The sequence below is a fragment of the Pelodiscus sinensis genome, chromosome 5 (genome assembly GCF_052426305.1).
Source record: "Pelodiscus sinensis isolate ZL-2025 chromosome 5, ASM5242630v1, whole genome shotgun sequence".
NCBI classification, from domain to species: domain Eukaryota; kingdom Metazoa; phylum Chordata; order Testudines; family Trionychidae; genus Pelodiscus; species Pelodiscus sinensis.
Window position 1 is genome coordinate 24,245,350 of NC_143056.1, and position 14,071 is coordinate 24,259,420.

Genomic DNA, 14,071 nt, shown 5'->3' on the forward strand with positions numbered 1-14,071 from the left:
GGCAGAGCAAGGACTTAAACTTTGGTCTCCAATAGGCCAGTGCCCAACCCACCAAGCTATGCTTCCCCCCCCCCCCCACATTCACAGTCAAAAAGCTCAGATCTTACTTGCGGGAGGGATGCTGAATGACTGTGAGCCTGCAGAAAACACCACTACTTCCTAGAATCCTTGTGCTGCCACGCAGAAAATGTCAAGGAAGCAGAGGGAAGCCATACGGGAGAGAACCATTGGCACAGCGGGGCTGACTCAGCAGCTGTATGTTGCCTCCTGGGTGCTAGTGCCAGTTCCGCTATGGCCCAATTCCATTTTTATGGGAACATTCAAAAAGAGTTAATTTTTGTTCCAATGCAGAATTAACCAAATTACAAAACCTTGAAAGTTGCCATAACACAGCATCATTATCCTCTGGTCTGTTCTAATGATTGCTTACTTTGGGCTGCTGTCTTTCAGGAATCCTTGATACCCTTAAATATTAACATTATTCAGCACTGCAGTCTGAGAAACACACCATCTGGAGTCAAAGCACTTTGGAAAGTTTATGCTCCATGTTCCTTCCTCCTCTTTTCCCAAAGAGGAGTTTTCTGCTTCCCTATTTGTAGAGGGAGACTTCACTCTCATTATTGCCTAGACTGGCAGGAAATGGGGGGGGAGGGGGCGTTAAAGCCCTTGCATCCCTGGAATTCTTACTTTTTACCTCCCAGTGTTGCCTCCTCTCCAAAAAGAACAATGTATCTGTTTTTGTTTTATGTGGTTGTATAGATCACCTGGTATAGGTGCTATCCATACCTGGATATTTATCCAATAACTTTGCAATATACAAGAGGTCACATTTTCCTCTCCCACCAAGTGCTTCCCATTAACTGAAGAGTAGAGCCAAAGTAAGCACTGCCACCATCAGGCACAACTCCCTTGACTTCAGTAGAAAACATGGCCTGTAATGTAAGAGTGCACTTTGGTCCAGAATTTAGATCAAAGCCTGAGCTCTCTAACCCTGATGTGTGATGTGGTTGAAGTCCTTCAGCTACAGCTTAGCTGTGCAGCTCTTCACCAGTCTGTAGCCGCACGTGTCCTTTTGAAGAGGCAGTAACCCTTTAGTCTCGGACTTTAATAAATTAGTCTCTGAGTGGAGGGTCATCGGCTTTTCCTCTTTTGTTTGGTTTCAAATGTGATTTTCCACAGGTTCTGCCAGCTCCTCACCTTGCTTCATGCTAATTAATATTTTAATAAAACAACAATCCACTTCCTCTACAAGGTATCTCTTTTCTGACTCTCACAAATCTCTTTACAAACATTAATGAAGCTTCTCAATAACCCTGTAAAATAAGTATTGCTATTAGACCCTTCTGACAGCTGAGGTCAAGGTCGCATAGCAAGGGGGTGCTAGCTTTGGGACTAGAACCCAAAACGCCTGACTCCCACCCCATTCGCTACAATAACTGCACCATTCTGCCTCCCTGTGCTGGGATTTGTTACTGCACACAGGTTAGTGATACCTCTTGTGTTTAAAGGAGAGGACAGACAAGTGATTTTGATTTAGGGTGACCAGACAGCAAGTGTGAAAAGTCAGGATGGGGGAAATAGGTGCCTATACAAGACAAAGTCCTAAATATCTGGACTGTCCCTAAATAATCAGGACATCTGGTCACCCTATCTGGATTCTATTCTGGGTTCTGCTACAGGTTTTTCTTTTGTGTGACTTGGATTAAGTCCCTCCCTGAACCTCTGTCTTCCCATAGTTATGTACACCAGCCTCAAAGGGATATTGTGAGCTTAATTCATTAATGCAGCATTTCCCAAAGTGTGGTCCACGGCCCAGTACTGGTCCTTAGAAAAAAAAATACTGGCCCTTAGAAAAATTATCACACATGATCCTATTAATTCGTGTGACGGGTTAGCAGCATCCCGCACTTCCAAGCGCGGTAGCACGGCCCTGTTGGGAAGAGAGCCTGCTGCTGTGGTGTCTCTGCCGGGCATGCTCCCAAGCGATGGGGCTAGATCCAGCTAGGACCCAGGGAGAAGGCCGTGCGCACCAATGCAGAACGCCCAGCACCGGACACAGCCAGGAGAGCCGGCGCCAGCTGATAAAGCGGCCAGGATTGGGGCCAGGAGGGAGGGTGGAACAACCCGCTGAACCGGTAGGGCCAGTGACAATTATTTGCATATTCATCATTTGCTTAATAAATATGCAAATATGAAAATAAATGTTACCGGTCCTCCAAAAGCTTGTGAACGGATTTACTGGTCCCCAGTATCAAAAAGATTGGGAACCACAGCATTAATGTATGAAAAGTATTCTGAGGCTTTCATATGGAAGGTGAGATAGCCATACACAAATTATTCTTCCTGTTATTCCTTTTCTGACATTACTACCATGTATTTCTCCCCTCTCCCCGTATATTGATGCAGTGCTCATAAGGTATGATTTTCCCAACTGCAAATATGTCTCTTAAATTTAATGTCTCTGGTGACAAATTGTGAGGTACTTATTCAGTTTTTGTTTAGGCATATGCAACAATCAACCACTCTTCTTACGAGACGGGAGAAAAGCGTGGATCATCCATGCTCTGACTTTGGATTGGGCTCCATATTCCTGCTCCCATTGATATCAACAGGATCTTACATTGACTTTATTAAGAACAAGATAAGGAGTATGGAACCAATCCAATCACTGAAGTCAGGAGAAAGATTCTCAGGTCAGGCTGTGAAGAGTAAGTTGTAGTGAAGCTACAAAGTACAATACATATGTGTCACAGGTGTTGGAAACAGGAGATCCTGCAGCAGGTATACTTGACCACACTTTTCTGGAACAAGTAAGTGGGTAACTGGCCTGCCTTAAAGATGAATTGCTGGAGTTGGGGCAGGAGGGGGAGAAACTGACTACCTCTTGAAGAAGATGCAATGCTACAGGCTGTACCTCCAAAATCCGGGACACTCTGGTCCGGCAACATCTGTGCTCTGGCAGGACCACAGATGCTCCTGGAGCAGAGTCCAGGAGCCTAAGGGCAGGAGGGTGAGGCAAGTGGAACATGAGAGTCGGCAGCCCAGCTGGGAGCTGCGCGGGACCAGGACTGTAGCCCGACAGCAGCCCCAGGAACGCCAGACCGGACTTAGACCCCTGCAGTTTCCCCCAGCTGCGTGAGGCTGGGCTGGAGCTATGCAGGGACAGGACCAGAGCCCCATGCCTTCCCCCAGCTGTGCAGGGCCCCAAGGTCGGAGCTGCGTGGCTTTCCCCGGCTGGGGCTCTGACCTCCGGCCCCATGCAGTCCCGGCCCCGCGAATGCTCCTGGCTGCATAAGAACCGAGCCCCACAGTAGAAGCTGGAGCCTGTGCTGCCCAGGGAGCCAGCACTAGCCGAGCAAGCATCCCAGCCAGGTGTGTGGGGGGGGGGGGGGGAAGGGTGACGCAGGGTTGCCTGCAGGGGCAGCCTACCAGCAGCGGATGATGGTCTAGGGGGCTGGTGGCAGGAGACTTCCCTGGTCTGGCAAATTCTCTTGTTCAGGGCCTATCAGGTCCCAGTGATGCTGGACCAGACTGGAAACCAGTACTTCATCCAAAAGGATATGTCACTACATGTAAGAATTAATGGAAAGGGGATGTGTGGGGGGGGGAGGTATCTTAACCAAACTTTTTCAAAACTTTATTGAATTTTAATACAAGGATGTGCAAAGGCAGATCAGGCTAAGAGTGGTGCATCCTTCCCTCTTGGATACAGATGGGCTTTTAAAAAATCACTGCATTATGTAGATTAAGGTGCTTCCTTCCTTACAAGAAAGATAGGATTCAGGGTCTTCTTTTTATTTAAAAGTCAGACATACGTTTCCATACATCTCTGATAACACATATTAGTCTTGCAAGACTCAAGCAGCTGGGTCTTGCCTACAGACTGTCAAATTTTGTTCATGGCTATTACAATACGGACACTCGATAAATATTCTCCAAGGACCAGATAGCTGGAAGACTAGTAGAACCTATAGCAACCCTCCCACCACTGAAATATCTATCCATTCAAAGTATTAATATTGTAGTAGCTCTCGGATGTCCCAGTAAGGATTGGAGCCACAGTGCATTAGATACTACACAAACACACTATAGATGTTTTACTTTCTTTCACTGTATCCCTCTGTTATAAAATGGTCACGCCTACTCACTTTCAGAATATGATCTGAAGAAGTGGGTCTGCCCCACAAACGCGCATCACCTAATAAACTATTTTGTTAGTCTTTAAAGTGCTACATGACTGCTTTTTTGTTTTACCAAGATCAGAGTAGCACGGCTACCTCTCTGTAACTACACTATAGGGGTATGTCTAGACTACATGGCTCCATTGACGGAGCCATGTAAACTAGTTTACCCGGCATAGTCAATGAAGCGGGGATTTAAATAATTTAAATAATCCCTGCTTCATTAAAATAAACATGGCCGCCACGCTGTGCCGACGATCAGCTGATCCGGCACAGCGCAGCAGTCTAGATGCGGATCTGTCGGCTGGGGAAGTCTTTGCTGACCGATCCTTTAAGCCTTGTTTCATAAGGCATAAGGGATCGGTTGGCAACGGCTTCCCCAGCCGACAGATTCACGTCTAGACTGCCGTGCTGTGCCGGATCAGCTGATCGTCGGCACAGTGCGGCAGCCATGTTTATTTTAATGAAGCGGGGATTATTTAAATCCCCGCTTCTTTGCCAATGCCGGGTAAACTAGTTTACATGGCTCTGTCGATGGAGCCATGTAGTCTAGACATACCGTAGGTGGACATATTTAGTATTTGGATCTCTAGGATAAGGGGATTCCATCCTATTTATAGGAATTGTATACTCCCTAATAAAAATATTCCTAAACAAGCATACTGCCCAGTACCTTTATCACTGGGATAAAGTTTAAGAGAATTATTACATCCTGCCAGTAATATATTATCCTCATGACTATATCTATCTTCATTTCTCAGCAAGTGTATTCAGTCATATGTACACCAGGAATGCTCTCTCATGCTACTTCTCCTTAGAAAAAATGCAAGTCCTTTTCTTCAAACATCAAATTGCTAAGCCAATGACAAATCAAGAAAATATTATGTATGTAGCTGAAAACTTTCACTGATACACTAATCAGCTGATGGAAGGGAATTCAACATTCCCATGAGGAATTAACATTTTCTCAGGAGCTATATGCTGGTAGAATGACTGAATAACTGTATTGGCTATCCAAAAGAAAGGTTTCACATATTTTTTAAATGATTTAAACATTCACACAGTTAAATATAAAACTCTGGAGGGCCACATTTTATAGGACTTACTTGAGCAAAATTCTGATTTGCTTCCACTTTTTGACTGCAATGGAAGTTTTCCTTCAGGAGAACCCATAGAATTTGGCCTTAAGTTATTTGTAACACTAAAACTGAGATTTAATGTCACAAGATGCAGGAGTCAGCGGAATGGTTTTCACAGCAACCGTAAGTTAGCCTCTTTATGCACATGCGCCGTTTTCTCTTACTGACTTCGAGATACATAATGTGGCAGAGTTACATTTGCTATGGAATTATAACTGGATTTTCTGACTCTGAAGTGCAATTAAAATCTTCAACCTTGACATTACATTTATGTGAGTTTTTACATTTAATTTCCCTCTTTGTAAAGAAGGAATAAAAACTAGGGCACTGGTTGGTCTGTTGGAAGGTTTAAGCCACTAAGGACTCAGAACAAAAGCACCATCTCTACAATAACTGGATTTGGTCCACTGCCATAGAAATGTCTGTTTTAAACTTCAGCTCGCAAAAATTCTTAATTGCTATTGGTTAAATAGCTCACAAAAGTTTTGTTTGTGATGTTGCAATTGCAGTAAATTCAGTGCTGCACGTTACATCCATTTGAGAGACTGTCTGTCAAATGTTGCTCAGAAATAGCATCTGAATCTGCAAAACCCTCGACACTCTGTTTTAAACATTCTCTCCTGCTTTATCTGTTTTAACACCATTTCACCTCATCAGTTTTATTGCCTTACTTTCCTAAACTTCCTTGTTTTCTTGTCAGACAAGAACTACTCCCACTTCATAAATTTTTCCCACTAGTCCCTTCATTTTACCTGTGAAATCACAATCCCTTAGATTCAGAATGAGTTGCTTCAGCCATCCTTAACAATTACAATACCACTGCTACACTCAAAAATTACATTCTTACTGTATGTCGACATAGCAGCATTATTTCAGAATAACGTTATTTTGAAATAATAAAGAGCACATCAACACAGCAAGCCATTATTTCAAAATAATATTGAGCTGGAGGACTTCTTACTCCAACTCCTGTAACCCTCATTTCACAAGGAGTAATGGAAGACTTCCTGTTGTGTAGACAGTGTCAAAAGCCAAATTACGCTATTTCAACTTAAGCTATACAATTGACTAGGGATGCTAAATTTTGCATAACTGACTAATCAAATAGTCGATGTAATTTGCATTGACTATTTGATTCGTCGATAGGGCACCTCCACCTTTGAAGTGTAGCAACAGCTCTAGGCGAAAGTGCTATGGGGAGTACAGGGCCCGTGGGGAGTCCCCTGCTGGCCCTGTGCTCCCCACAGCAGTTCAAAGTGGCAGTGCTGCATGGAACCCGAGGTCAGCTGGGGACTCCCCCACTGATCCCAGGCTCCACGCGGCACTGCCACTTTGAAATGCTGCGTGCAGCCTGGGGTCACCCCAGCTGGCCCTGGGCTGCACGTAGTGTTTCAAAGCAGCAGCACTGCATGGAGCCCAGGGTCTGGCCCCAGGCTCTATGTGGTGCTGCCACTTTGAAGTACCCCTGCCTTCCCCACCCTTGCTGTCGCTTTCTTAGGCAGCAAGGGGGAGGGGGAAGTAACTAGTCGACTAGTCATTCACATCCCTACAATTGACGTAGCTGAAGTTGTGTAGATTGATTTGACTTTTGCCCTGATGTGTAGACGTGCCCTTAGAAAGGAGAAGTTCAAAGAACGTATCAGCCTTTGCTATCTCTTGATAATTATTAATGTCAATTATTAATGATTGATGTTTCCACTGTCACTCGTCACATTTGGAAAAGTAAGCCCTCAACCACCTAGAACACTTGTATTTATCTGCCTGGAGATCTTTCTATTATTCCTTTCTGAACATTTATCTACCTGCTCCACTTCAAATTTCAATATCATTTCTATCTTCACAAAGTAAGACAAACAACTTTAATTTATTCTTTATTAAACTTACTCCACTGAAGCTGCCAACCAGAGGTAGTTGAAATGCTGCTAATAGCATAGGAAAACTGCAGCCAACAAGTAAATATAGCACTGGAGTTTGCTTTGGTTAAACAGTACAGTACTCAAAATAGTGAATTCTCTTCTACTTTGGGGCATTTATATTTTAAATTTGAAAGTGATTAAAGCAGAGGACTGGGAATGAGGACTCCTGGGTCCTATTCCAATTTTACAACAAAATTCATTTGTGCAGCCTTTGGTAAGACACTTAATCACTCTGTACCTCAGTTTGTCCATCTATAGAAGTGACATAATATCTTCTCCAGAGAGTTATTATAAATCTTTATTAATGTTTCTGAGCACGTTGAGATCCTAAGATAAGTGCTATATGTGCACAAAATATAGTCTCATTCTGTTTCAAAATGCATATTAGTTTTTGAAAGAACAACCATATTTGCCATTTTCTTGGAGGAGACTAAAATTTTCCTTTGTGTATTGTTACTAGTTTTGCTCAGTGCATAGGGGAGTAGAAAGTTCAGAGCTAAAAATACTGAAATGTGACGGTGAAGGTGCATTAGAAACACACAGACACTAGTTCATTAGGGAGTATGCTAAGTAATATCCCATGCTAATATACTTCATGCAACAAGAGGAAAATCTGCACTCTTTTTAACAAAGCTTTCTGTTGCTACAAAGACGGATCTGAATTGGACATAAAAGTATAGTGCATTCTTGGCCAAAAGCACATCCTCTTCTCTTAACATAAAGCACAACAACCTAGCACAGTGAAGTGAGAGGTTGAGAAAATCCAGCTGGTGAGAAAACTTACTTCATTTTACATATAAAATGAATGGTAAGCTACTGAACGTAGATAGACCAGACTTAGTAAATATAAGGGACCAGATCCTCAGCTGATGTCATGAGGCAAAAGTCCAATGACATCACAGACTGAGGACCTTGCTGTTTAAGTTTCTGTGACTCTCAGTTAAAAAGAAAAAAAAAAACATTGCCTAGAGCCATGTTTCTCAAACTGTGGGTAGCAACTTAGAGGGGGGTCACAGTATCACAAAGTTTGAGAACCCCTGGCTGAGAGGGTAATGTCCTGTCAGGAAAAAAACTCCCCTTGGCTAGCACATGGAATTAAATTCACAGTGGACCTTAGCTCTTTTGTTTCCTCTGAGGTTCTACTCTTGGCTCATCCACTCAACCACACTAGCTATATTTATCTAGTGCTTTTCATCCCAGAGTGCTTTACAAATAATTGCTTTATAAACAGCCCACCAGGGCTGCTTTCTTCATCCCATGCAGAAGTGAGATGCTTCTGCAGAGAAACCAGCAGCTGCTTAATAATACCAAACCATTTGGCCCAGGAAGTGAAGGTCACTACATCAAATTGAAACTGCAGAGGGAACTTGGGGATCCAGAATGTAATCACTACTGTATCTGGAATTTGTCCAAGGCACCATGGCTGTGCACCTTCTCAGAGAGAGTTATGGATTCCTTAGGGCCCATGTCAAGTTGGAATGTAGATGTCAACTACAGAAATTCTGTTTTGCATGTGCACAATTGTACAGGCATGCACAAAGGGAAGGTGAGCTCACACTTGGCTAGAGAGACACTGATCTAAATTTATACATGGGCAAATCTGAGCATTAAACTGGATGTATGTTTTGGTGCATGCAAGTGAGCACCTACTTTGTAAATGGAAGTCAGGTCCCGAGTAAAGGCCATGACTTCAGTGCTTTATTTTAGCCAAAAAGATGGCACCTTCAACAGCATACTGCCCTTAACATCATACTAAATCTTTAATTCGGGGAGCAGCAGCACCTACTGAATCATCAGCTACATAGCTTAGAGCGCCTAGGTATAGATCCTCCATCTAAATATTGAAACAGACCAGCCCTTTTTAGTTTGAGAGATACACAGTGATCCCATCACAAGCAAATACAGCTATAGGAATATGAGTGAATAATAAACTCACGAAGAAGACCATCAAGGAAGATAGAACTTTAATGGAATACCATTGAAATGCCTAATCAAATAAATGTAATTCTAAATGTGACTAGAAGAATGCCGCAATCCTGTCAGCTTGGAGGATTTTGGAATGCACCGGTAGTCCATGCATATAAAGTTCAATGTAATTTTCAAAGCAAGCCTCAGAGGGGAAGGCTAGTATAGTACATTCACAAGCCTGATGAAGGGTATAGACCTGAATCTGAACCTCTCTGCTGCAGAACTAAGTAAATGTCTTCCTTGTCTTCCCATGAATGGGGCCTCCATTGGAAATTAGCTAGATCTATTTAAGTACACTTTTCAAATTAATTTGTTTTCTAGTGACAAATCTGATCAGAATATGGCTGTATTAATAATGTGTTTAACTCTTGGGTGCAATATAAAGAACTACCAAATCAAATAATGATATAGTAGGCTGTGTGCCTGTTTGCAATTTAACTTATTACCAACAATTGGCTACATAAAGATTTGTGAGCATCTCTTGACAATCCTATGACAACTGCAGTTACACAGCATTACAAAGTATTCCAGTAAAATATTTTTATTGAGGCAGTAACCTATGGCATTTCATAAGCAGTATAAATTCTGCTTAATCTGTACTTCATCATATATGGCCGCATCCTAGAATATGGTAGTTTATTATTATTATTATTATTATTTTTCCAGTTACTCATTTGTACTACTTCTCAGCATCAGACTATGTGTATGCACACACCCCTCATCTGGCAAAGCACCGATTAACAAAATGTAATCAATATTTTGTCTGGCATTAAAAAAAGTTTAATAGGAAAAAAAAATCAGGTACTGACTGTGTATCCTTTATGTCTAGTTACATACTTAAGTTAAACCATCCTTTTTACATCTAAATAAATCAAAGGGATTTTTTCAAGATTATATTATAGAAATGGCATATAGAATAGAAAATATACCAAGAGATTATCTTGATGTTGTCATGATACTATCACCATTTTTATTTAGCCAATATTATAACATGACCTACAAGATACAGTGAATAAACCTTAAAACAAAGTGAAAGGCCCAATGAAGATCAGAATTTTTCATAGAGTACAATTTTGGTGCAGGTGAAAAAACATTAATCATATTAGAATGTCTGTCTGTTGTATTTCAGCTATCTTCAAAAACCTTTTTTAAATAGACCAGGAATCTGCATAGGGACAGAGTTATAAAGGGAAGGGAGATACAAGCCAATATTGAGCAGCACTAATATTAAATAAAAAGGTGCTAATTTTGTACTTTAGCAAGTACAGCTGTTCAAATGTTTGCAAACAAAAACCCAACCCAATCTAACCACATGAATCACATTTAGAAATAGCATATGAAATTCTGCAGCTACAGGATTATGAAAATCAAGCATATAGACTGTACTGCAGCACAAAAATCTAATCCTAGCTATGATCTAAGCATCAATATTTCCCCTTAACTATCATAATCAGCATTCTTTAGAAGCATCTGTCAGGTTCTCATGAACCAAAAATAGCAAAGATCCTTTTCAGCAGAACACTTTCTGTTTTATAACTCTATACTGTACTTGCAGCTTCTGGCTACATGTCTATAAAATCTGTGCAAGATATAATCAATTATCCAGCTTTACTCTTCATCATGCAGTTAGCGATCATTTACCTGCAGCTCATCCTTCTACACACTTCGCCTAATGCACAGGGTAGATATTTTAAAATGCAAGAAACGTTTACATTTTGGAGAACTAACTGTGGAGCTGTCTGACATTACACAGCAAAAACCTGGTGAGAACAAAAACCAAGCACACTGATGTATAAAATAGAGAGCCTACCTGAATTCTTCAAATGCATACATGGCCTAGTAACTAGACAAATTCTCTGAAATTTAAAATAATCTTCTTAACGTGCAGGAGAACCATTTAGTTTGTCAAACTGCAGCAAAATGCATAATTGAGAGGCAGTCTATTTGAAATATTCTGAAGAGAAAGGGTATGCAGATACTGGCCTGCAGCCTACAGCTCAGCCAGCTGCTGACAAGCAGCAGCTAACAGGGAAAGGCATAGAGTACCATGTGATCATTCCTGCAAGTCTGATTAATGCAGTACACTCCAAGAATTCAAGGCTGGTATCTTTATTATTCAAGCCAAATAAGTCCAATACTACACATGACAGGCTCAGCAGTTAAATTATTGTTCATATTTAAAAAACATAAAACACTAAATTAATATAGAGGATAAGGAAGAAACAGACCAGAATATGGTATTAATGTTACAACCTGGTAGACTAAACTGACTCCCTTACTTTGCAGTGATACTTTAATATCAGGTAGTGTTTTTATTCACACAAACTGTCAACATTTCAAAAGATTACAGCCATAATCCATCCTTTTCATGGGTACCGAAACACATTAACTAATTTATCTATAAGATGTCATCACCTACTGTAAGCTATTCCTGATTTCTTTGCTATCACATTATACCTGCCCCTGCTTATGTGGCTCTTAGGAATTCAAGGGGTTAATGCTAACAAATCACATCAGTGCAACTGAATGAAGAGGGATGAAAGCCAAATAGTCCTATTTCAAAATAAAAGAAGGGAAATAAGAATGAGATAAGTTAAGAATTTCACAAATTGTGGCATGGAATTGAAGATGCTTCAGCTGCCTAGCAACAGAGCAATGCAATCTCCGAAGCAACATGGAAAGTTCTAAGGCAAAGACAGGGATTCAATCACATGGGAAGCTTCTTTAAAATGTGAATAAAAGGACTTCCTTGCATGCCTCATGATTAAAAACCATGCTTCAAAGAGCAAAGGTAGGAAGTTACCAAAGTGGTATATGACAAGAAACAACAGGGACACAGAAGAGAACTCAAGCTCAGGTTACAAAGGCCAAAAAAGTTACATGTACTGTATGTAGATACGGAAAAACAAACAATCAGAACACTGGAGTAAGACAGACACCAGAGCAACATTCCTAGAATACTTCAAAAGTAAAAGCATATGTTCTTCCAAAACAACCCAGAGAGGTTTTAGAGACTTTGTGTTTTATAAACATGTCTGGGAAAAATAACAAAGAAATCACTAAGAGCATAAATCCATGTTCCCTGTTCTATTGTCCTCAGTGACATTTTGGGAGTGCAAAAAAATGTAGGACTATGTCATAAAATAGTCATTTAAGTAAAGCAGCCACCTTGTTCCCCAGGACATTTCATTGAAGATTCCAACAATCCTAACTCTGAATCCTAGAAATGTGTTGGAGAGCAGAGAGGCTGGTGGGAGAGGAAAAAGGCACTCAGGGGAAAGACGTGACACTGGAGACAAAGAAAATATGTATTGAATTCATTTAGGCCAAGAACATTTTTTTGAACAGTGAGAACATTGCATTTTGGTAGCATTGCCTCAGTTGTTTAAAAGGCAATAAGTTATGGGAAAAAAGGAATAAATGCATATTGTACTAATAGAAAAATATAACTGGCCACTTTCTAATCTTAGTTACACCATCCAATGCCTGATGTAAATGAAGGGTGAATTTGGCCACCAGCATATTCCTTATCCCCAATAAAATGGAGAGGTGAAATTAAAAGTAGGCGCTTCTGAGTATCCTATTTAAAAAAAGAAGAAGAGTTCCAGACTATCAGGGGAAAGAGGAACAAAGACATCAGAAAACCACCTTGCTTCTTCAAGAGAGGGTCCAATGAATGTACAGGCAGTCCCCGACTTACACTGCGGTCCCGCCGCCTGTGTTCTCCACATCTTTGCTCCACGTCTCCCTGGTCTACAGGGGAGACCAGGGAGATGCGGAGCAAAGCCGCGGAGGATGCGGGCGGGACTTTGGCGCGTCTCGGCGGTCCCGCGTCTCCCTGGTCTGCTGACCAGGCTTTTCTCGCGACGCCAGGGGTAGAGCAGCAGACCAGGCTTTTCTCGCAACACCTGGGGTAGAGCAGCTGGGGTGCTGCCCGGTTGGTCCCGCAGCACCGCTTCTCGGCGCTACTGAACCAACCCGGCAGCACCCCAGCTGCTCTGCCCCAGGCGTCCCCAAGTCAGCCGCTGCTGAAACTGACCAGCGGCTGACTACAGGAAGCCCGAGGCAGAGTTGCTCTGCCCCGGGCTTCCTGGAATCAGCCGCTGATCAGTTTCAACAGCGGCTGACTTGGGGACGCCTGGGGTAGAGCAGCTGGGGTGCTGCCGGGTTGGTCTGTCCCAGGCATCCAGATTCAGCCTCTGTTGAAACTGATCAGCGGCTGATTCCAGAAAACCCAGGGCAGAGCAACTCTGCCTCGGGCTTCCTGTAGTCAGCCGCTGGTCAGTTTCAGCAGTGGCTGAATCTGGACGCCAGTTCCGACTTACATACAAATTCAACTTAAGAACAAACCTACAGTCCCTATCTTGTACGTAACCCAGGGACTGTCTGTACAAGAGATATTAGCGCTGAGGGTGAAATTCTGACGACACTAAAGATAAAGAAATTTGCTACTGACTTCGCTAAGGCCAGGATTTCACCCTGAGAGTCAAGATTAAGTCTGGAGAGTCCCACAGTAATAAGGGAAGAAAATGTGAAACACTCTCTTTTGTCCTCCTTTTAGTCCACCCCGACCTGACTGAAGACTGGCTAAGTTCCGACAGAGGTTGTCTGTGTGTGCAATATTTGGATTTTTTTATACCCTCTTTAAATAGTACACTAGTTAAAAACAAATCCATTCACCTTGCATTTGCATTCACTGAACCGCTGCCATGCCTTCTGATTGTTGCAACTCCTTCTAAACTAAAGAAACTGTCAGGTGTTCAAACCATAACACCCTTATCAATAGCCGCTCTGAAGTCTGCAGAAAGTAATGGCTTTCAGAAAGCATTTACAATTACTAAAGGCCAAATGCTGAAAGATCTTACTG

General features: G+C 42.1%; 1 protein-coding gene across 7 annotated transcripts in view; it reads right to left on the minus strand.

Moving 5' to 3' along the window:
* Positions 1–14,071, minus strand: part of EVL (Enah/Vasp-like) — a 211,449-nt gene that overhangs the window by 158,873 nt on the left and 38,505 nt on the right. The window contains exon 1 of one of the 7 annotated variants that reach the window (XM_075926575.2): positions 11,015–11,204. The exons of 3 other annotated variants lie outside the window; for them this stretch is intronic. In XM_075926575.2, the coding sequence (XP_075782690.2) occupies positions 11,015–11,037 (23 nt within the window). In that variant the 5' untranslated portion in view covers positions 11,038–11,204. Of the gene's footprint in view, positions 1–11,014; positions 11,205–14,071 lie in introns of those variants that run through there. 3 more of the 7 variants (XM_075926579.2, XM_006123778.5, XM_075926582.2) reach the window with 3 other exon arrangements.